This window comes from Triticum aestivum, chromosome 6A (genome assembly GCF_018294505.1).
Source record: "Triticum aestivum cultivar Chinese Spring chromosome 6A, IWGSC CS RefSeq v2.1, whole genome shotgun sequence".
NCBI classification, from domain to species: domain Eukaryota; kingdom Viridiplantae; phylum Streptophyta; class Magnoliopsida; order Poales; family Poaceae; genus Triticum; species Triticum aestivum.
Window position 1 is genome coordinate 24,397,608 of NC_057809.1, and position 21,722 is coordinate 24,419,329.

Consider the following 21,722-nt stretch of genomic DNA (forward strand, 5'->3'; position numbering starts at 1 on the left):
GTTGATCGTATCTTCTATACGACTCATGTTCGACCTTTCGGTCTTCCGTGTTCTGAGGCCATGTCTGTACATGCTAGGCTCGTCAAGTCAACCTAAGTGTTTTGCGTATGTAAATCTAGCTTACACCCGTTGTATGCGAACGTTAGAACCTATCACACCCGATCATCACGTGGTGCTTCGGAACAACGGACCTTAGCAACGGTGCACAGTTAGGGGGAACACTTTCTTGAAATTATTGTGAGGGATCATCTTATTTATGCTACCGTCGTTCTAAGCAAATAAGATGTAAAACATGATAAACATCACATGCAATCAAATAGTGACATGATATGGCCAATATCATTTTGCTCCTTTTTGATCTCCATCTTCGGGGCGCCATGATCATCATCGTCACCGGCATGACACCATGATCTCCATCATCATGATCTCCATCATCGTGTCTTCATGAAGTTGTCTCGTCAACTATTACTTCTACTACTATGGCTAACGGTTAGCGATAAAGTAAAGTAATTACATGACGTATAAGTTGACATGCACACGCAGGTCATAAATAAATTAAGACAACTCCTATGGCTCCTGCCGGTTGTCATACTCATCGACATGCAAGTCGTGATTTCTATTACAAGAACATGATCAATCTCATACATCACATATATCATTCATCACATCCTTTCGGCCATATCACATCACACGGCATATGCTGCAAAAACAAGTTAGACGTCCTCTAATTGTTGTTGTAAGTTTTTACATGGCTGCTATAGGTTTCTAGCAAGAACGTTTCTTACCTACGTCAAAACCACAACGTGATATGCCAATTTCTATTTACCCTTCATAAGGACCCTTTTTATCGAATCTGATCCGACTAAAGTGGGAGAGACAGACACCCGCTAGCCACCTTATGCAACTAGTGCATGTCAGTCGGCGGAACTAGTCTCACGTAAGCGTACGTGTAAGGTTGGTCTGGGCCGCTTCATCCCACGATGCCGCCGAATCAAGATAAGACTAGTAACGGCAAGTAAATTGACAAAATCGACGCCCACAACAACTTGTGTTCTACTCGTGCATAGAAACTACGCATAGACCTAGCTCGTGATGCCACTGTTGGGGATCGTAGCAAAAATTTAAAATTTTCTACGCATCACCAAGATCAATCTATGGAGTCATCTAGCAATGAGGGGAAGAGTAGTGCATCTACATACCCTTGTAGATCACGAGCGGAAGCGTTCAAGAGAACGGGGATGATGGAGTCGTACTCGTCGTGATCCAAATCACCGATGATCCTAGCGCCGAACGGATGGCACCTCCGCGTTCATCACACGTACGGAGCGAGGACGTCTCCCGCACCTTGATCCAGCAAGGAAGAGGGAGAGGTTGAGGAAGAGGGCTCCAACAACAGCACGATGGCATGGTGGTGGTGGAGCAGCAGTACTCGGTAGGGCTTCGCCAAGCTCTTGCGGAGGAGGAGAGGTGTTGGGGAGGGGAGGGGTTGTGCCTTGGATGTGGTGTGCAGCCCTCCCCTTGCCCCTCTATTTATAGGGGAAGGAGGAATGGGGCCGGCCCCCTCTAGATGAGATCTAGAGGGGGCGGCCAAGGGGAGGGGGCTTGCCCCCCAAGCAAGGGGGGCGCCCCCCTTAGGGTTCCCCCCCCCCAACCTTAGGCGCATGGGCCCAAGGGGGGGTGTGCCCAGCCCATGTAGGGCTGGTTCCCTTTCCTCTACAGCCCATTAGGCCCTCCGAGAGAGGTGGCCCCTCCCGGTGGACCCCCGGAACCCCTCCGGTGGCCCCGGTACAATACCGATATGCCCCCGAACCTTTTCGGTGACCGTATGACAACTTCCTACATATAAATCTTCACCTCTGGACCATTCCGGAACTCCTCGTGACGTCCGGGATCTCATCCGGGACTCCAAACAACATTCGGTAATCACATACAAGTCTTCCTAATAACCCTAGTGTCATCGAACCTTAAGTGTGTAGACCCTACGGGTTCGGGAACCATGCAGACATGACCGAGACAACTCTCCGGCCAATAACCAATAGCGGGATCTGGATACCCATGTTGGCTCCCACATGTTCCACGATGATCTCATCGGATGAACCATGATGTCGAGGATTCGATCATCGGTATCCCAATACCTCGTTCAATCTCATTACCGGCAAGTCACTTTACTCGTTCCGTAATGCATGATCCCGTGACCCACTACTTAGTCACACTGAGCTCATTATGATGATGCATTACCGAGTGGGCCCAGAGATACCTCTCCGTCATACGGAGTGACAAATCCCAGTCTCAATTCATGCCAACCCAACAGACACTTTCGGAGATACCTGTAGTGTACCTTTATAGCCACTCAGTTACGTTGTGACGTTTGGTACACCCAAAGCACTCCTACAGTATCCGGGAGTTGCACAATCTCATGGTCTAAGGAAATGATACTTGACACTTAGAAAAGCTCTAGCAGACGAACTACACGATCTTGTGCTATGCTTAGGATTGGGTCTTGTCCATCACATCATTCTCCTAATGATGTGATCCCGTTATCAATGACATCTAATGTCCATGGTCAGGAAACCGTAACCATCTATTGATCAACGAGCTAGTCGACTAGAGGCTCACTAGGGACATGTTGTGGTCTATGTATTCACACATGTATTACGATTTTCGGATAACACAATTATAGCATGAACAACAGACAATTATCATGAACAAGGAAATATAATAATAACCATTTTATTATTGCCTCTAGGGCATATTTCCAACACTCAGGGGGTAGGGCGCGCCCCCCACCCTCGTGGACGGTGGGTGGCCCCCCTCTGGTACTTTTTCGCCAAATATTTTTTATATATTATAAAAATAATTCCCGTGGAGTTTCAGGACTTTTGGAGATGTGCAGAATAGGTCTCTAATATTTGCTCCTTTTCCAGCCCAGAATTCCAGCTGCCGGCATTCCCCATCTTCATTTAAATCTTGTAAAATAAGAGAGAATAGGCATAAGTATTGTGACATAATGTGTAATAACAGCCTATAATATAATAAATATCGATATAAAAGCATGATGCAAAATGGACATATCAGAGTTGTGGCCATGGAACACTAGAGAGCGCTAGGGGACGGGAAGAGGAGTGTGTGGCTAGGTTGAGCGGGTGCACTCACGGGTTGAACCCATGGTGTCGTCTAACCCAATTTTATCATTCATCCTCAACCCGCACCAACTCAATCCAACTTGTTCTCTGCTACACCCACACTGCCCCAGCCCAGTTAGCCTTTTCTGCCCATTATAGCCCAACCAAAGGAAACCAATCAACAACTGACACTAAAATTTCCAATTAAAACCGCCCCATTCCTAGGTTAACACACGTGTGAATATGCAAAACCGTGTGCGTGGTCGGTGGTACTAAATGTAGTTAATTATATCCAAATTCTGACCACCCTCTAATGCGCCTATATAATATGCTAATCATCAATTCAATTGTCATTCATTCCTTCTTCATCCCTGCGCTCTCACACACTCTCTCTTGCAATCTCTCCCATCGCAGCCATGGCCTCCTGGAAAGGGCCACGGAACCAGTACTCCTCCAGTGACGACGACATCTGCAGTCCTGATGTAAGTGAGAATTCATTGGGACCGCAATCCACACCACCCTTTAGCCTCTACAGCTCTGACGACCTCGAATATATTGATTTCATGGAAGGTCCAAAGGAGCCATCAGAGACCGACTCGGAGGAGGAGCACTCGGAGAACCATGAAGAAGATGAGGAGGAGGAGGAGGAGGAGGACGACGACGACGACGAGGATGTCGATGACAGTGATGGCGACGATGACGACTTTGATGACAGTGATAATGACGACGACGGCGAGAAGAAGCCAACAGTAAGCGGCAAGAAGTATCCTCGCCAAGACAATGGCGCGAAAGTGGCATCCAAGAAGAAGAAGGAGTAGACTAGTATATCTTTGTTGTTGAGTTTGCTTATATATATACTTCATATATGTTGATACTTTCCTCCCTAGCTATTAGTTGATGTAATTAATGGAGTCTTATTAATGGTTATCCAGAGTCGTTTATATTTTTGTTTACCTTCTTGGTATGTGCATATGGCAGGTTTACTCTTCTGGCTCTAGGTTTCGTCGATCTTATATCTTCAGGTAGCTCTAGATCTCACACAATCCATATGCTAAAATTGTGAGCGATGGTTCTCACTATCGCACATAGTTCCATTAATTCAATTCGATCTCCCTTTGCTCTGCTCCGAGTTGTATTAGTATTGAAATCGTTCAACGATGCGAGGGGGAGGGGGGGTGCGGCCCGAGGCTGAAATTAAGGAGCAATGAGCCCGACAACGAAAAAAGACGATCCATTTTTTATTATCAGTGGCAATAGGGGTAAATAATATTAACTTTGAGGGTTATTTTGATAACGGACGAAAAAACTGAAGACACTCACCTCCCTCTAATATTTTTTTTCTCTAAAGATTGCAAGGGCATAATTACCTGTCCTGTGTTTTTTTTTGGAAAACACCTGTCTTGTGTTATAACACCTTGAGTGATGGTGATTTGTGTAACAAGGTTCAGACATAATGACTCCCTCTTTCTCAAAAAAGGAACTCAACGGTAACAAACTAAACTTGAGGTAACTGAAGATAGAATAAAAAAGCTGATATTTTTTGTCAGATTTTTAGTCTACCGGTATGTGAATGCCTATGCTTTTCTAAAAAAAAAGTGCTACAGTACCTTCTTTTTTTTGGGGGGGGGGGGGGGGGGGGGGGGCTGCAGTACCCTCGCGTGATCAGCACGGCCGGCAATATCCATGTTGGGCGTGAGCCTCATCCAGATGGATTGCTATTTAATTTCGCAATCTTTTTGTAATCCAAAAGATTGAGACGAATAAAAATAGATTGTGTGTGTGTGTGCGTGGGGGGGGGGGGGGTATGCTGCAGTACCCTCGCGTGGTCAGGACGGCCGGCGGTATCCATGTTGGGCGTGAGCCTCATCCAGATGGATTGCTATTAAATTCCACAATCTTTTTGTAATTCAAAAGATTGACACGAATAAAAATAGATCGTATCTTAAAACGCAATTAAACCATGCTAATAATTTTTATTATCTTTTGAAGACAATTTTGTAATAATTTTCACTATTACTAAGTACAAAAGATTGCGTCGAATAAAAAATTGGCGATGATGATGATACCATCACGAGATCGATGGCCATGGCAAGGACCACCGGCCGTATCCACGTTGGACAATGCGTCGGCGGCCAGATGGATTCCAAATGGACTCGGCCGCTTCTCAGCATCCCTCCAAACCTGCATGCGTGCGCATGCATTCATGTGACCCGATCTCCACCTCACTCCACCACCACAGTCCACAGCCCTTCGCTATAATTGCCTGCCGTGGCCGATCCTGCTCGCAGCACAATACGCAGCTGAAGCCGCCCACACCTCATCTCCATGGCGGGCATGCTCTGCGTTGCTCTCCTCCTCACGTCCCTGATCTGGTCAGCCGCGCCCACGGCCGGCTTGGCCGGAGATGGCCGCCGGCAGCAGCAGCTAACCGCGCTGCCGCCGAGGGGCTGGAACTCGTACGACTCCTTCTCGTGGATCATCGACGAGGCCGCGTTCCTCGACAACGCGCGGATCATGGCCAACAGGCTGCTCCCCCATGGATACCAGGTATCACACACCAAGCCCTTCATAGGTTTTTTTTCATTCAAGTATGGATGATCATACCGCATTTCTTCTCTGTTGCGGCATGACATAACATTAGATGATGCACCGTGCACGCAGTACGCAGTGATAGACTTCCTGTGGTACCGGAGGATCGCCGCCGGCTCGGGGGTGGGCGCGTACGGCTTCGACAGCATGGACCAGTGGGGGCGCCCGTACCCTGACCCCCAGAGGTTCCCGTCGGGCCGAGGTGGCGGAGGGTTCAGGCCGATCGCCGATAAGGTCCATGCCATGGGCCTCAAGTTCGGCATCCACCTCATGAACGGGATCAGCACCCAGGCCGTCAACGCCAACATGCCCATCCTCGACGTCCGCACGGTACTCCTCTCCATCTTGATTCCTTTTTTTTTCTTTTTTTGTTACTTTTGGAGTAGTAGCTGGTTTTGTCTTCAGGTTTGGGTTGCTTACCACATGTTCCACGTGGTCTTCCAGAATAGCTGAACTTTGCTTCGTCTTGAAGTTTTTTGTAGTTATCATTTTGCAGTATTTTGGTACGATCTTTCACGTCCAAAAATATATACATATTTTCATATGTTGCTATCTATCTATTCTTCAATTCTATCATCATCTTCTTTCTAATTCTAGTATATAAGAGTGAATTTTGGAGATCCAACGGATCCCACCCGCTCATCCACGTCAATCCAAAAACCTATGTTGATTTGATGTTTAGTGCTAAGCATGTTTAGCATGCTCAATATTACATTTACTTCCCCCCAAAAATATTATAGTTATTTAGTATTATTACTATCCAATTATTATTGTTCAGTAATTATTACTATCCAATTATGTCCATGTAATAATAGTTGCTATCTAATTATCTCCAAACAGCACATAATCTTGTTATACCTACCATATTTTTGTAGACAAGTATATACACAACAGCTAGGATCAAATCGTCCTCTTAACTAGAAAGTAAGGTTGGCCTTTCTCATCATGAAAGTAGTAGGGTTTTTTTTTTTTTGAAGGGGCATGACAGTAGTAGTTGCTTGAGCGGAGTAAGTTACCTCGTTACAGCTATACAAGAAAGAGATCTTAGTGTGTGTTTTTTTGCAATTTTTATTCAGGGAAAAGCCTATGTAGAGAATGGCCGACAATGGAGGGCGCGTGACATAGGCCTCACCCACAGGACATGTGCGTGGATGCCGAAAGGATTTATGAGTGTAAATACGGACCTGGGAGCTGGACGAGCATTCCTAAGGTCTCTCTATCGACAGTATGCCGACTGGGGCGTCGATTTCGGTAAGCAGAACTTCATACTAATTTTCAGTTACATTATTCTGAATTTCAGAAGTGGATTGCAGTCCTTAGAACTGAAATCTCAGCAAATGGTAACATAATGCACCAAACTGTTCTGCTTGCAGTGAAGCTAGATTGCATCTTCGGCACCGATTACAGCCCGAAGGAGATTGTGACCGTCTCAGAGGTATGAACTAATGTAGCCCTCCATTCTAGAATCAGCTACATCACAATTGGCGATCTGTTGAGATCAACTCATGGGAAATACACATTGCGTTTTGCAGATCCTGAAAGAGCTTGAGAGACCAGTCGTCCTATCCATCTCCCCCGGAACCGCTGTCACTCCATCATTAGCTGAGAATATCACACAACATGTTGACATGTACAGGGTAACAGGAGATGACTGGGACAGCTGGAAAGATGTTCGCCCACATTTCGATGTCGCCAGGTAGATTCCATTTAAGTATAAGCTCCTCACACAATTCTAGAAACATGGCAACTGCTGCTTGTAGTTTGCAGTACAACCAATCTACTTTATCTTCTTTTTCACCGCGCATATAATATATAGATCATTTGCTGCTGCGAATAAGATTGGCGCCCCTGGATTGCGAGGGAGGTCCTGGCCAGACTTAGACATGCTTCCATTTGGCTGGCTTACTGATGCAGGTGATCATCCATACCATAACTTCGTGGCACTTTCCTTTTGTAATGCACGACTCGGTTCTACTTTTCATGTGCATCGGTGTGACTAATCGTTCGAAAATTTCTGATATTTCTCTCATACAGGTGCTAATCAGGGACCTCACAGAACCACTAGCCTTACATTTGAGGAACAAACAACACAGGTTTGCAATTGAAGAAACTTCATCTCTGTTTCCAAGTTGGAAGCCGAAGTCTTAAACCTTTGAACACATTTTTGCAGATGGTACTTTGGTCAATGGCTAAATCACCGCTCATGTATGGTGGGGACTTGAGGCGTCTCGACGATCGCACATTCAATCTAATTACCCACCCTACTCTACTGAAGATAAATCACCACACCAGAAACAACATGGAGGTGAACTAAATATTAGTTGGAGTCCGGAGATTCCTGCTGCAACATATACTGCACAACGAGCTAACCTGTGGGTATTTTTTTTCAGTTTGGTTATATTCATAGTGAAAGGGCTTCAAAGCCAGATGAACAATCCGATCTTTCAAAGTCCGGCTATCCGATGGACGTGACAAACAATGGTGGTATGGTTCTTGGTCTCAGTACATGCAGCGATAAGAGCGCTGGTGGATGGTACAGTTCCTCAGAAGATCGCATTTGCAGAAGCTATGGAATCCAGAATGGCAATGCCTCGTTTTGCATATCCAAAGCAAAACTTCTTCCAACATCGTAAGTGGCGTGTGACAAAACAATGTATTAAAGGAAGCAGTCCTAATCTTTTGAATTATATGTATGATCCACACATATTATTTTTATGCAGGGATGGAGTTACCATGAGCAGCGAGGAAGACCAGGCAAAGTTTCATCTGGCAGATATTGACACCGATGATGGTTGCTTGGATGCATCTGTGAGTCCATGGCGAACAAGCTCAGCGAGCCAAACTCCCATGTTCTCGGCCTGCGAACGACATACAAAGCAGGTAAGTTCAGCCCACACATTGATATCCTGGTAAGAGAAACGGGATCCATGTAGAGTGAGGCTGAAATGCAGAAATCTGTGGAGCATTATGTGTCATGAAATTGCTATTTAGCTGCCATAATAACCAAAAAATGGACATTTGATCATTTAACTTTGGAAATGAACTTAAGTCATGGTTGATCATTTTTTGCCGATAACAATGGCAGGCCTGGGAGCTAACAGAGAATGGACAGCTTGTAAGCAGTTACTCAGGATTGTGTGCTACAATGCAGTCCAGCAAGGAAGGAGGTACAAGTTATTCTACACCGATTCACCATAAATTAATCGCTATTTTTACCTAAGTAACACTTCTGTTTGACGCGACAGAGAATGAAACTACCGGAGCACGAGCATGGACAGCAATTGGAGACAAAGGTACTTTTATCTGAGCAGCATGCTTCTTTGCCAATGCACACTTGGCGAATAAGCGTGCCTTTTCTTTGGCTGATTCTTCTTCTTGCATGGAAGCAGGAGAGATCTATGTGGCCATCTTCAACCTCGACACTGCAAGGAGGAAGATCACTGTAAGCGTGCCGGATCTAGAAAAGGTTGTCCGGAGAAAGTTGGCAAGGTGCAGCTGCACAGAAGTCTGGAGTAGAAAAAGATGGAGTGTGATGAAGGGGGGCATCTCAGCGGTGGTGACCTCACATGGCTCCATGTTGTTTGAAATCCGGTGTTGAGGTCTCTCTAATAATGTTCACCTGTTCAACTTGGAAGCATAGAATGATTGGAGTGTAAATTCTCTAGTTGTTTGTCGATCCTTTGTAGAACATACTTCTAATAAGGTAAGCATTTTAATTGATATTAGCAACGTGTGTGTGCAGTGCATGTGTTGACAAAGTAGACTAAATTCCAAAATCCGGGCAGGCGTAGCTGAAAATCTACCCATGGATGCAACACACTGATAAACAAAACGAATTGTCATATGAACCTTGAAAGCAAACCCGTAAAATATCCATCCTTCAATTTCAGGTCAAAGCAATATAGAGGCAAGATACCCTTTTGTTTTTTACTTTGGCAAGGGGTTGCTTTTAAATTTCATATTGATGTTATAAAATCACAGTACCATTTTTGTTTCATCGGTAAACTTGCTATACCTTTTACCTGAGCAGAAATATATAGCCAACAGCAACTCCACAAACCATCAATTGCACATGGAGTCTTTTTCTTGGGGGGTTCCTGGGCATGAATCTGGTTCAGAAATTACAAATTAAGTTGAACCAAACAGACCCTTTAACTAATTAGCTGGTTCAGAAAGCTAAACGAAACATATCCTTTAGCTAATTAAGCCCAGTTGAGAAACAATGTTCAGTTGTTAATTCAACAACCAAAGTATTCCACAATTTATAGAATAATTCAGTTAGCGAGCAAGAGGATTAACCACATGACCCAGGAATAACACTGTGCTTGTCCTCTCCTCAACCACAGCAAACAAGAAGGGCCGATCCGCCACAAAATCCATCAGTTCCCTTGGACCCACACTAGTAGTCCCAATTACGATGACCGTGGCTGCAGCGCCCACGGTGCCTAGCTCGTCCACCTCAATGGTGGCCTTATGGTACACCCCGGTGATGGAGAGCTCATCCCCGCCACTCACCATGCCTGAGAAGTTGCCCCTATTGAAAGCCCTGGTGACACCAAGCTTCTGCATGTCCGACGACGCCTCGAACTCGAACGTGAACTTAAACTTGGGGACCATGAACTGTCCGATTGGAACCTTCTGTGCCGGCGTGTGCTTCTTGATGAACTCCGGCATCGACACCGCCTTGTCTTAGAGATCGGCGAGACTGAGAGTGTCGCTGTCTGGGAGAAGGATAAGCATGTAGAATGCAGCTTGCTGATCCACTTCATTCTTGTAGGGCAGCTTGAGGGCCCTGAATCCTTGGTAGAGCGCGATGTACTGTGACTGGTCTGTCTTCATGGACGGCACGCGCACGGTGCTGTGTTAACACTCACACAACAATTCTCTCAACTAGTCTCCATTATCACCAATTCGAGCTACAATTCATGAATCCATGGGTGGGGATCGGAGGAGGAGGAAGGATTAGCTGTTACAACACGGAAGAGTAAAGTAGCTTTCCAGCCAGCCGTTCGCCAGCCACTCACGCGTTATCGACGGGCTTAAGTACAGTGCCCACATGGGCCCATTCCGGGCCAGCCAGCCGAGCCGGCAGGCGAGGCTGCCTCCTGGGCCGGCCCACTACTTGCGCTTGTTCGTCTGGCGCTTCAATGCCTTGCTCGTTGCCGCTGACAATCCCTCCCCTGCTAGAAACGGCTTGCCCCCAAGCCGGTGCTCGTGGAAATTTTTGCTTGAGCTGCACCTTGTCTTCCCATGTTGCCATCTCAACGGGAGTGTCCCTCTACTTCACCAGCACTTGTACCAGAGAATTCGAGCCGCGACACACCACTCGTTGTTGCAATACTTGTTCTGGGAATTGAAATTGCATATCAGGAGAGGGAAGCTCGGGCAGTACCTCGTGCGCTGGGCGATTACCTTCCGCAGAAGAGAGACATGAAATACCGGGTGCACACGGCTAGTGATCGGCAATGCCAACCGATATGCCACCTCGCCCACGCGCTCGACCACTTCAAAGGGGCCGTAGAATTTGAATGCCAACTTGTGATTCGCCCTCGGAGCGACAGAAGACTGAAGATATGGCTGTAGCTTCAGAAAAACAGAGCCACCAACTTCAAACACCCGCTCAAAACGATGCTTATCGGCCTGTGTTTTCATGCGCTATTGCGCTCGCAGCAAATGTTGACGCACTGAACCCAGAATCACTTGGCGATCGTCTAGCCACTGTTGCAGATCAGCTGATTGCACTGTATTCTCTGCTGTCAAGCCAAAATGACGTGGTTCGTGACCATAGATGATTTCAAATGGTGTCTTGCCCGTGGCCGAGTGCCAATTTGTATTATACCAGTACTCGCACAGTGGTATCCATCTAGCCCAGCGAGAGGGGTGAGCACTGACAAAACACCTCAGGAAGCATTCCATTTGCTGGTTAACTCGCTCCGTCTGCCCATCCGTTTCAGGATGACGTGTTGTACTCATACGCAACATAACACCAGCTTTCTGAAAAAGTTCCTTCTAGAATTGACTTGTAAATATACGATCTCTGTCAGAGACAATCGAACGAGGCATTCCATGCAAGCGATAGACTGTGTTGAGAAAAGCCTCAGCCACTGTAACTGCAGTGAATGGGTGGTGCAATGGAACAAAGTGGCATTACTTAGAAAGTTTGTCAATGATCACCATCAAGCAGGTATACTGTCCAGAAACTGGCAACCCTTCGACAAAATCCATAGTCACCATCTCCCAGAGCAAGTCAGGCACAGGTAAAGGATGTAATAAACCCGGGTAAGGGACTCGCTCAGGTTTTGCTTGCTGACATATGATGCAGTTTTTGACATACTGTTTTTGAAACTGCGCATACCTTGCCAACGAAAAAGCTGACTGACACGCTTAAAAGTGACTGGAAAACCTGAGTGGCCCCCAATTGGACTGTCGTGGAACGCATTCACAATAGTGTGTTGCAACTTTGAATCTGCACCTACCCAGATATATTTGTCCACTCGTAGAAATCGAGACTTCAAAGAGAATTTGTTGTCATACTCACCAAAAGAAGAAAGCTTCTGCAGCAGGTCAGTGGAAAATTTGTCTTGTGAGTAGTTGAGAGCAATATCAGCAAGCCAAGCTGGTTGGACAGTTGAGATGGGAAACAATTCAGGCATAGTTTCAGAAGGAGTGTGTGATTTTCTGGACAAGGAGTCTGCAGCATTATTCTCCACTCCTTTTTTATAGACAATGCAATACTGTAGTCCTAGTAGTTTAGTTAGGGCCTTCTGTTGCCACTTGGTATGAAGATGTTGCTCAGATAAACTGGCCAAACTGTGCTGGTCAGTTTTGATTATAAACTCTGACAGTTGCAGGTACTGGCGCCAGTGTTCCACAGCCAGCAGGATTGCCAGATATTCTTTTTCATAAACCGATAGTGCTTGATTTCTTGGGCCCAAGGCCTTGCTCACATATGCCAGTGGGTGACCCTCCTACATCAGCACTGCACCTACCCCAGTGTCACAAGCGTCAGTCTCAATAACAAACTGCTTCGAGAAATCTGGGAGGGCCAGGACAGGTGCTGATATCAGGGCTTTTTGAGGGCTGTAAAAGCTTGTTGTTCAACCTGTGTCCAGTGAAATGGCACACCTTTCTTGAGCAAATTTGTAAGTGGCTTGCTAATAAGACCATAGTGGGCTATGAATTTTCTGTAATATCCAGCTAGACCCAAAAAAACTGACTTCCTTAGCAGACACATGCACTGGCCACTGCTCAATACAAGCAATCTTTTCAGGGTCAGTTGCAACCCCTTGGCTACTGATGATGTGGCCCAAATAGCCAATCTGTGTTTGAGCAAATGCACACTTAGATAACTTCACTTTCCACTGATGTTCTTGCAGTAACTGCAGCACTCTTGCCAGGTGTTCCAAATGGAGAGCATAAGTGGCACTGAAAATCAATATGTCATCAAAAAATGAGATGGCAAATTCCCTAAGACAAGGAGACAGAGTATCATTCATAGCAAAATGAAATGTATTTGGACCACCAGTTAGACCAAATGATAGGACCAGGAACTCAAAATGCCCAAAGTGTGTTTGAAATGATGTTTTATGTTCCTCTCCAGGAGCTAGTTGAATTTGGTGGTAACCAGCTCTGAGATCGAGCTTGGAAAACCAACAGGACCCAGCTAGCTCGTCAAGCAGCTCATCAATAACAGGAATAGGGAATTTGCTCTTGATAGTTATTGCATTCAAATGCCTGTAATCAAAAATTGGCCTCCAGGTCTTATCTTTCTTCTAAACCATGATCATAGGTGATGAAAAAGCACTAGTGCTAGGCCTGATGATACCTGAGTCCAACATTTCCTTCACTTGCTTCTCCACCTCATCCTTGAGAGCGGGTGGAAGTCTGTATGGTCTAATAGACACAGGAGAAACACCTGGAATAAGGGGAATAGTGTGGTCATATTTCCTCCTAGGAGGGAGGCCAATGGGAGCTTCAAACACGAATGCATATGTATTGAGAATTTCCTGAATTTCAGCAGGCAATTTAGTTTGTTCTGTGTTCTTGGACAAAAGCAGAGACGACAGTTCAATCATAGCTACAAAACTAGGAGTAGCATCTTCACCTAGTAATGTGATAGGAGTTCGATTTCCGTCAAAAGATAACCAGTGTTCAGCCCAGTCCACTTGCATGGGGCTATGTGTGGCCAACCAGTCTAGACCCAGAATACCATTATAAGATCCCAGAGGAAAAATATTAAAATCACTAGTGAACTTGTGCCCATCTACTGACCAAACTCCTGACTGCAGTTGTTGGTTGTAGGGAACTAAATTTCGATTTGCAACCTTGACCATCTTAACAGGCATATCAGCTACTCCTTTAATTTGGGCAGCAATTGCACAATCCAGGAAGGAGTGAGTACTTCCAGAATCCACAAGAAAAGTGAGCTTGTGCCCTTGCAACTGTACTGTCAGTTTCATTGTTGCAATTGTAGTAACAGATGGTTCTCCCAAAGCTGCAACAGAAATACAAATAGCATTGACTTCTCCAGTACTCTCAATTTCAGTATCGCTCGTATCTGTGGGCATATTCTGCACATACTCCAGCATTTCCTGCACAGCGTGCAGTTGAACTTCCTGTTTACAATAGTGATCTCTTGCCCAACGCTCTCCGCAAATGAAACAGAGTCCTTTAGATTTCCTATAGGCACGCAGGGCTGACCATCGGTCCTCAACTGGAGCTGGACGGCTTGATTCTGCAGCATGCCTGTCCTCCACTGTTTTACTGACAACAACACTGCGAGCTGAAGGAAGAAATTTTTTCTTGCTGTGAGCAACCGAACTAGCGGAAGCTGCTGGCTGAAATGAGTGATCTCCCAGTTCTTCAAACAGCAAGGCCAACGCATACGCTGCATCCAGGTCCGTTGGTTGTTGAATGCCCACCAGCAAGCGGATGGATGGTACTAACCCTTCCATGAATCTTGTGACATAATGGACTTGACTGGATTGGGCTCATATGCGGACAACTGATCAAATAGCTCCGAGAAACGCTCCACGTAATCTTCTACTGTGTTGGTCTGACGAATGTTAAACATCTGCCTGAGGATATGCTGATGCTTGTTGCGCCTGAAACGAGACTGCAGTAGCAAACAGAATTCAGGCCAAGCTACACCTGGAGCACGGCGCTAGACGGACTCCAGCCAGCGAGCAACTGTTCCTTCAAACAGAGCGGTGGTGAAGGGAATCCACTGGTGCGCTGGTGTGTTCCAGAATCTGAAGTAGTCCTCACATCGCGACTGCCACAACTTGGGGTTAGATCCATCGAAATTGGGCAGTTCGATCCGAGGAGCGAAACTAGAGGAATCCTCGGCGAAGGGGCGAAAAATTTCTGGTGCCTGATTCGGCTGCCTGAGCACGATCTGGTCCTGTTGCATACCTCTCGCTTGTGGTGGAACGTACTTGGGCGTCGGAGGCCGTGGATCCACCTTCGGTCGGAGCCCTTCCTGGCTCGCCGTACCGCTTGCCAGAACCGCAAACTTGGTGGTGGCGGATGGGGGACCTTGAGAAGTTGGCGATGCGGGCGACGACACAGCGCCGCGGTCCGCGGCCATCTCCCCGCGCAGCTCATCGATGTCGACTCCAAGGGACAGCTTCACATCCTCGAGTCGCCCTGATAGCTGGTCGAGTTTGGAGTCCAGCTTCGCGAGCGCGTACACCATCTCCTCGCTGCGCTTGGAGGTGCTCTTGGCGAGGGCAGCGTCGAAGTAGGCGCGGAGGAGTTCGTAGACTGCCTACATCTCCGGCAAGATCCACTCCATCGCCTCAGCTTGTCGGCGACTTGCCAGTCGCGTGTGGTGATGATGGTGGGGCAGCTCTACGAGGAACGGCTCTGATACCAGATTGTTAACACTCACACAACAATTCTCTCAACTAGTCTCCATTATCACCAATTCAAGCTACAATTCATGAATCCATGGGTGGGGATCGGAGGAGGATGAAGGATTAGTTGTTACAACACGGAAGAGTAAAGTAGCTTTCCAGCCAGCCGTTCGCCAGCCACTCACGCGTTATGGACAGGCTTAAGTTGTCACATCCCTAGCTTCTTGTAATGCTCTAGGCTAGCTCCATGTGTGCACCATGTCTAAATTCTGAAATTTGAAATGAGGAAATTGAAAGCCTCGGAAATCATTTTAATAAAGGGGCAAGAAACCCTAAAATTGCACTCAGTAAATCCAAAATGCCCTAGAAATAGCCCTGACAATTTTGGCAAGAGTTATAAATCAAATCAAAATTTTGGAACATTTATAAGGTATTATTTGGGCTCTGATTTTAAATCAATATTCTATTTAAATTTGGAGTTATATTCATAATATATAATGAATATATTTTCAAATGCCCTGAGATATTTTATGTATATGAGGAGTAGACCTTAAGTGACATAAAATTATCCAGGGGAGTTTTGGCACTGTTTTCAAATTTGTTTGAATTTGAATTCAGTGGCAATTAAATAAAACAAAACAGAAGAAAAATTAAAAAAGGAGCAGAAGACCTACCAGGCGCTTACCTGTCCAGCCTGGCCGGCCTGCTACTGTGCGGCCCAGCCCACAGCGCCATGCCAGTCACCCTCAACCTCCTGCCAGGAGGATGAGAGGAGCGTGGCCACCGCGCGCGAGCACGCGACCCGCCACCACCTGCTCCCCACCGCTGCCCCGACGTGCCCAGACGACGCCACGACACCCCTGGCTCCCTCCCTCTCTTCTCCCTCACTCGTCGCCCTCTCTCCCCTCCTCTGCTCTCTCTTCCCGAGCACCACCGAGCGGAGGTTGTCGCCACCGACGCCGTTCGCCGCGGCCACAACCACTGCCTTGCCTCCCCGACGCCTCCCAAAGCTCCGCCTCGACCTACTCTTCCTCCTCACCGCTCCAAGCGACGCCGGGAGCCCTGCAATGACGCCATCGCCGTCGTCTTCACCGACGGGCACCGAAGATCGCCGGCCCCGATTCTCCGTCTCCAGGTCGTCCCCGAGCCCGCTGGCCTTCTCTGCCGCATCCTTGTGAGCTCCTACACCTCCCCCCGTGCTCGCCCCCTCTGTTCCGTCCTCTAACCGCAGCCCCGCCATGGCCGAGCAATCGCTGCCGCCGCCGCGAAGCTCGCCGTCGCTAGCCGCCCCGCCTGACCAAGCCAAGCATGGAGTCGTGCTCTGGGCTTCTCCAGGAACCCGTAGCGCGCCTCATGGTCGTCCGCTTGTGCACCGTGGCCTCGCACCCGTGCAACCCGTAGTTGCGCCGCCGCCAAAACTTGTCACCGGAGAGATTCCGGCCGCCCCGTGACCCCCTGCCTGGCCCATTGGATGCGCCCGAGCAAGGGCTTCTCCCCGATGCCTTCTGCACGACAAACCGCAGCCCCTGGCATGTTTCCGGCGATCTTCCGCCGCGGTTGAGATCGCCGCCGGCCAAACTCCGGCGTGCCGACGTGGCTGTCATTAGGACTAACCTCCCCACCTAATTAACCACCTCACTGCCACTGACAGCCGGACCCCACCGAATTATTTAGACCCCTAACAAAATTAGTTAGACTTAAGTTAATCCCGGTGGACCCACGCGTCAGAGTTGACTGTGCTGACGTGGGCGTTGACCTGGCCCACATGTCCGTGACACTGATGACCCCGGGTCACTGACCAGTGGACCCCACTGGTCAGGTTTGACCTGGACCGGCCTGTTGACCTGCTGACGTCATGATGATGTCAGGCTGGCGCAGTAATCCTTTTCTGGATTTTAAATAAATCAGAAATGATTTGTTTAATTCAGAAAATATCCAAAACTTTGAAAAATCATAGAAATTCAACCGTAACTCCAAATAAGATAAATTATATATGAAAAATTATCAGAAAAATTCAAGGAATCCATCTGTACCATTTTCATGCATGTTTGAGCAAGTTAATCTCACTGTTTAGGATGAAACATGATTAGGGCAAATTTCATAATAGGTTTGGAGTTGGAATTTGATATAGTTTTGAATTCCACTTCAATTAAAATGACTTTCTGTTGCATTAGCCCAAAACACATTCATATTGCCATGTCATAGCATGCATCATATTGTTGCATATGGCCATGTGTTGATTGTGTTCTTTATCAGTTGCCGGTGTTTGTCCCCTCTCAGTAGACGTGGTTTCAACGATGAGATCGATGACACCGATGAAGAGCTATACTATCTTCAGAAGTGCCAGGCAAGCAAAACCCCCTTGTTCATTCCGATACAATCCCACTCTCTCGCTCCTGCTCTCTTTTACTGCATTAGGACAACATCGATTCAACTGTTACATGCTGCGGTAGTTGAACCCCTTTCCTATGCATGACCTGTCATTGCCACGGTAAATAGATGAAACCCACTAGCATGAGTAGGAATTGTTTGAGCCCTGACGTGCCTACTCATTCATGCTTTTTGTCATGCCTGCTACTGCTTAGAGTTGAGTCAGGTCTGGTTCATCGGAGATGAATCGGAGGTGTGTGAACATGTCCTACTGTGTGTGAGCTAAGTGTGTGAATACGATTTGGTAAAGGTAGCGGTGATAGGCCATGTAGGAGTACATGGTGGGTTGTCTCATCGCAGCCGTCCTCAGGAACTGAGTTCTGTGTTTGTGATCCATGAAAAGCTACTACCACGCATTGGAATGCTTAAGTGCCCCTCTCGACTTATTAATCAACCTGATCTCTGTCCAGGAGTTGCAACTAGTTTCTGGTGTTTGTAGGTTGTGTTAGTAGTCTACCAAGTGGTACCCGGTACAGGTGGGCTTGGGACAGACTAGGCACCGTGGCACGATGTACCAAGCGTAGATCCATCCATCGAGGTGGGCTTGGGAACCCTGCACACATCGTTTGGGGCCGTGAGCGACACCCCGGCCGGATCTCCTTGCGGATGGAACCCGAATAGGCGATAAACCTGGACTAGAGACTTATTGGTTAGTCAGGTCGTGGCCGACTCCCTCGCCAGGCTTCCGCTTGAAGGTTGCCGAGTTACACAACGTGTACATGGTGGTAAGTGGCGAGAGCGTGTGTGAAGAAGTACACCCCTGCAGGGTTATCATCATCTATTCGAATAGCCGGATTCCTCGGATATGGAAACTTGGACCCCTTGCATAGTTCATAGACAAGTGAAAGTGGATACTCTAAAATGCGCAAGATAAGCGTGAGTGCTATGGATGGTGTTCTCGTAGGGAGACGGGAGCAGATCCATAGTGGTGTATTGGTATGGTGAATTTGTGGACTCGTGTGCGCCACCTCAAAAGAGTTGCTTGCAGTCGTAGTTTAGGATAGCCACCGAGTCAGAGCTGGCTTGCTGCAGTTAAACTCCACCACCCCCTTTGTTGATATCGATGCATATGTAGATAGTTCTGATGTAAGTCTTGCTGGGTACATTTGTACTCACGTTTGCTTAATTTATGTTTTGAAGTGAGACTTCAGTCCCGCTAGTAGTTCCTCTTGGACTTCGACGTTTAGCTTGATACCTCAGCTACGATCTTGTGCCCTCAGCAGGATCTGGTAGATAGTCAAGCTTCTCAGCCTTTTTCATTTGTAGTTGTCTGTACTCAGACAAGTTAAGCTTCCGCATGTGCTTGTTGCTTGTATGCTTTGTATGTCGGGTCATGAGACCCATGTTTGTAATATCTCGCTCCTCGGAGCCTAATGAACAAATACTTGAGTTGTAGAGTTATGTTGTGATGCCATGTTGTATTTACACATATCGAGCATATTGTGTGTATGATTAAAATGCTTGGTATGTGTAGGATCCGACAACCTAGTTGTTTATCCTTCGCAGCCTTTCTTATGGGGAAATGTAGTCTAGTGTTCCTCGAGCCATAGTAGTCCGCTACAGCCCGGTTCACCGGAGTCCTGCTAGCCCCGCACTACTGTTCAGGACACTTGACTGGCCGGCATGTGTTTCACTTCGTCCCTATGTCTGTCCCTTCGGGGAAATGTCACGCGGTGATTTCCGGAGTCCTGCCTAGCCTGCTACAGCCCGGGATCCCCGGAGTCCTGTTAGCCCAGTGCTACAGCCCGGAATCACTCGTTGATGACCGACATGTTCGATGTGATTCATGTATGCCTGTCTCCATAGGTCTGTGCCGTTTTGGGTTCACGACTAGCCATGTCGGCCTGGGTTCTTTGTCATATGGATGCTAGCGACACTATCATATATGTGAGCCAAAAGGCGCAAACGGTCCCGGGCCAGGTAAGGTGGCACCCGTGGAAATACCATGCGTGAGGCCACAAAGTGATATGATGTGTTACATGCTAGATCGGTGTGACCTAGGATCGGGGTCCTGACATAAGTACAGTGCCCACATGGCCAATTCCAGGCTAGCCAGCCGAGCCGGCAGGCGAGGATGCCTCTTGGGCCGGCCCACTACTTGCGCTTGTTCGTCTGGAGCTTCGGTGCCTTGCTCGTTGCCGCTGACATGCTACCGCCCGGGCTGTGGAACGGTGCGGTGAAGACGTCGAACGGTTGGGACCACGCTCCTTTGAAGTAGAGCGCATTGGCGAGGACGACCGTCGTGGACGAGTGGACGGAGCCTGGAGGGAGGATGTCATGGATGAGCTGCTTTGTCGCGTCTGACATGAAGGCGTTCACGCGACGCCTCGCCTGCTCGGCCCCCAACACGAAGTCCACAGATTCCGTTGTGGCGCCGTAACGCGACGCGCCGGTGGCCATGAACTCCGGTCTGAGCGCCCGCCTCCGGTCGACCCACACGCCGCAGGCGAAGGACGTCTGCGTCAGGCCGTTGAGCCTTCCCACAAGCTTGATCGCCGGCGTGCGGTGCAGCTCGTCGAGCGACGCTGACCCGAGGAACCCCAGGAGCTCCCTGCGCGTCTCGCCCCGCGCGCTGGCGGCCACCAACGCGAGCGCCGCGTGGATGGACAGCGGCGAGACGACAAAGTTGCTCCCCGTTATGGCTGCCTCCCGGATACCTGCATCCCTGGCGAGAGGTAGGCCCGATGCTTTCCCGGTAGCGTCGCTCGCTACCGCAGCCTCCTCCGCAGGGTGGCCACCGGGACGAGGAGGCGCGTCGGCGAACAGGGTAAAGCAGAGGCGCCATGCGGTGAACAGAGCCAAGCAGAGGAGGACGGCCTTCCCGGAGTGCGACATCGCCGGAATCGTCGTGGATTCGTGGTAAGATTCAGATAGCATCTGGTGTCGAAGACGGTGCCGGTGGCGAGGTGATCCCCTCCCTCTCGCGTGTGGGTTCGGTAGGGTTTGGTGAACAATGGACTAGGATTCGCCCATACTTGCTGGTAACATTTATCTAAAAAAATTATCTCAAAAAAATTATTAAAAAAAAGTTTCTCAAAAAGAAAAAGAAAAATATCTCAAGCAAAACTCAACTCGAAAATAAAAATTTGCTGGCAACTCTAACCGGTCGGTGACCCATTTCATCCGCCCACGTCCGTTTTGGTCGCCGTGGACAAAAATGGTGGCCCAACAAGCTGACCTATTCACAAAACGAGTCTGCTTTGCGTCCGCGCGGACCCATTTCCAGCTCAAATTTTGGCCTCAAATGCACCAGCGCGGACGCGCCGCGCGTCCGCTCGGTGACCGCCGCGTCCCTACAAGGCAGCCGGTCAACTACCTCTCACGTCTTTATTAATGACGCACGGGCCCATGCGTTAGCGACTGTGAGTCTAGCCACCCTGCTGCTCCCCCGATGGTGAAAACCCTAGCCTAGCTCGCACCACGATGGGCTTCTTCACCAGCAAGAACAAGGGCAAGGCCCCTTCCTCGTCCTCTTCACGCGCGCTCCCCCCGCCTCCGTCGGCGTCTGCCCGCCCGGCGAGGCAGCGGATAAGCGTCCCAATGCACCAGGCGAGGTGGCATTGGGAGCACCGCATTCCCCTCCCGTACCCCAACGTTACCCTCTAGATAGGATCCCAATGTCGGCGGTGCCGCGGATGGCGCGGGCGCACGTGGAGGAGGTGCGTCGTCAGCACCATCTGGTGATGCCGAAGCAGCGCCTCAACCATGCCTATGCAGCAGACTC

At 48.3% G+C, this 21,722-nt stretch overlaps 1 protein-coding gene and 1 pseudogene across 2 annotated transcripts; one reads left to right on the forward strand and one right to left on the reverse strand.

Annotated features, from left to right (window-relative positions):
- Positions 1 to 5,400: 5,400 nt before the first annotated feature.
- Positions 5,401 to 9,428, forward strand: LOC123130086 (uncharacterized). 2 transcript variants are annotated; one of them, XM_044550039.1, is made up of 13 exons: positions 5,401 to 5,669; positions 5,784 to 6,041; positions 6,788 to 6,962; positions 7,085 to 7,146; positions 7,244 to 7,407; positions 7,528 to 7,625; positions 7,746 to 7,804; positions 7,882 to 8,016; positions 8,102 to 8,340; positions 8,432 to 8,591; positions 8,797 to 8,878; positions 8,957 to 9,004; positions 9,098 to 9,428. In XM_044550039.1, the coding sequence occupies exons 1-13, from the start codon at positions 5,448 to 5,450 to the stop codon at positions 9,307 to 9,309; spliced, it is 1,914 nt and encodes a 637-aa protein (XP_044405974.1). In that variant the 5' UTR covers positions 5,401 to 5,447; the 3' UTR covers positions 9,310 to 9,428. The 2 variants fall into 2 exon arrangements, with proteins under 2 accessions (XP_044405974.1, XP_044405975.1); XM_044550040.1 differs by having other exon boundaries at positions 9,101 to 9,428.
- Positions 9,429 to 9,989: 561 nt separating this feature from the next.
- LOC123129348 (putative serpin-Z12) lies at positions 9,990 to 20,833 on the reverse strand (annotated as a pseudogene).
- Positions 20,834 to 21,722: the final 889 nt, after the last annotated feature.

Coding starts and splice junctions, on each gene's coding strand:
- LOC123130086 (XM_044550039.1), top strand. CDS start 5,448: ATGGCGGGCATGCTCTGCGTTGCTCTCCTCCTCACGTCCCTGATCTGG. Junction 8,017..8,101: donor ACACCAGAAACAACATGGAG/GTGAACTAAATA, acceptor ATTTTTTTTCAG/TTTGGTTATATTCATAGTGA. Junction 8,592..8,796: donor GCGAACGACATACAAAGCAG/GTAAGTTCAGCC, acceptor TAACAATGGCAG/GCCTGGGAGCTAACAGAGAA.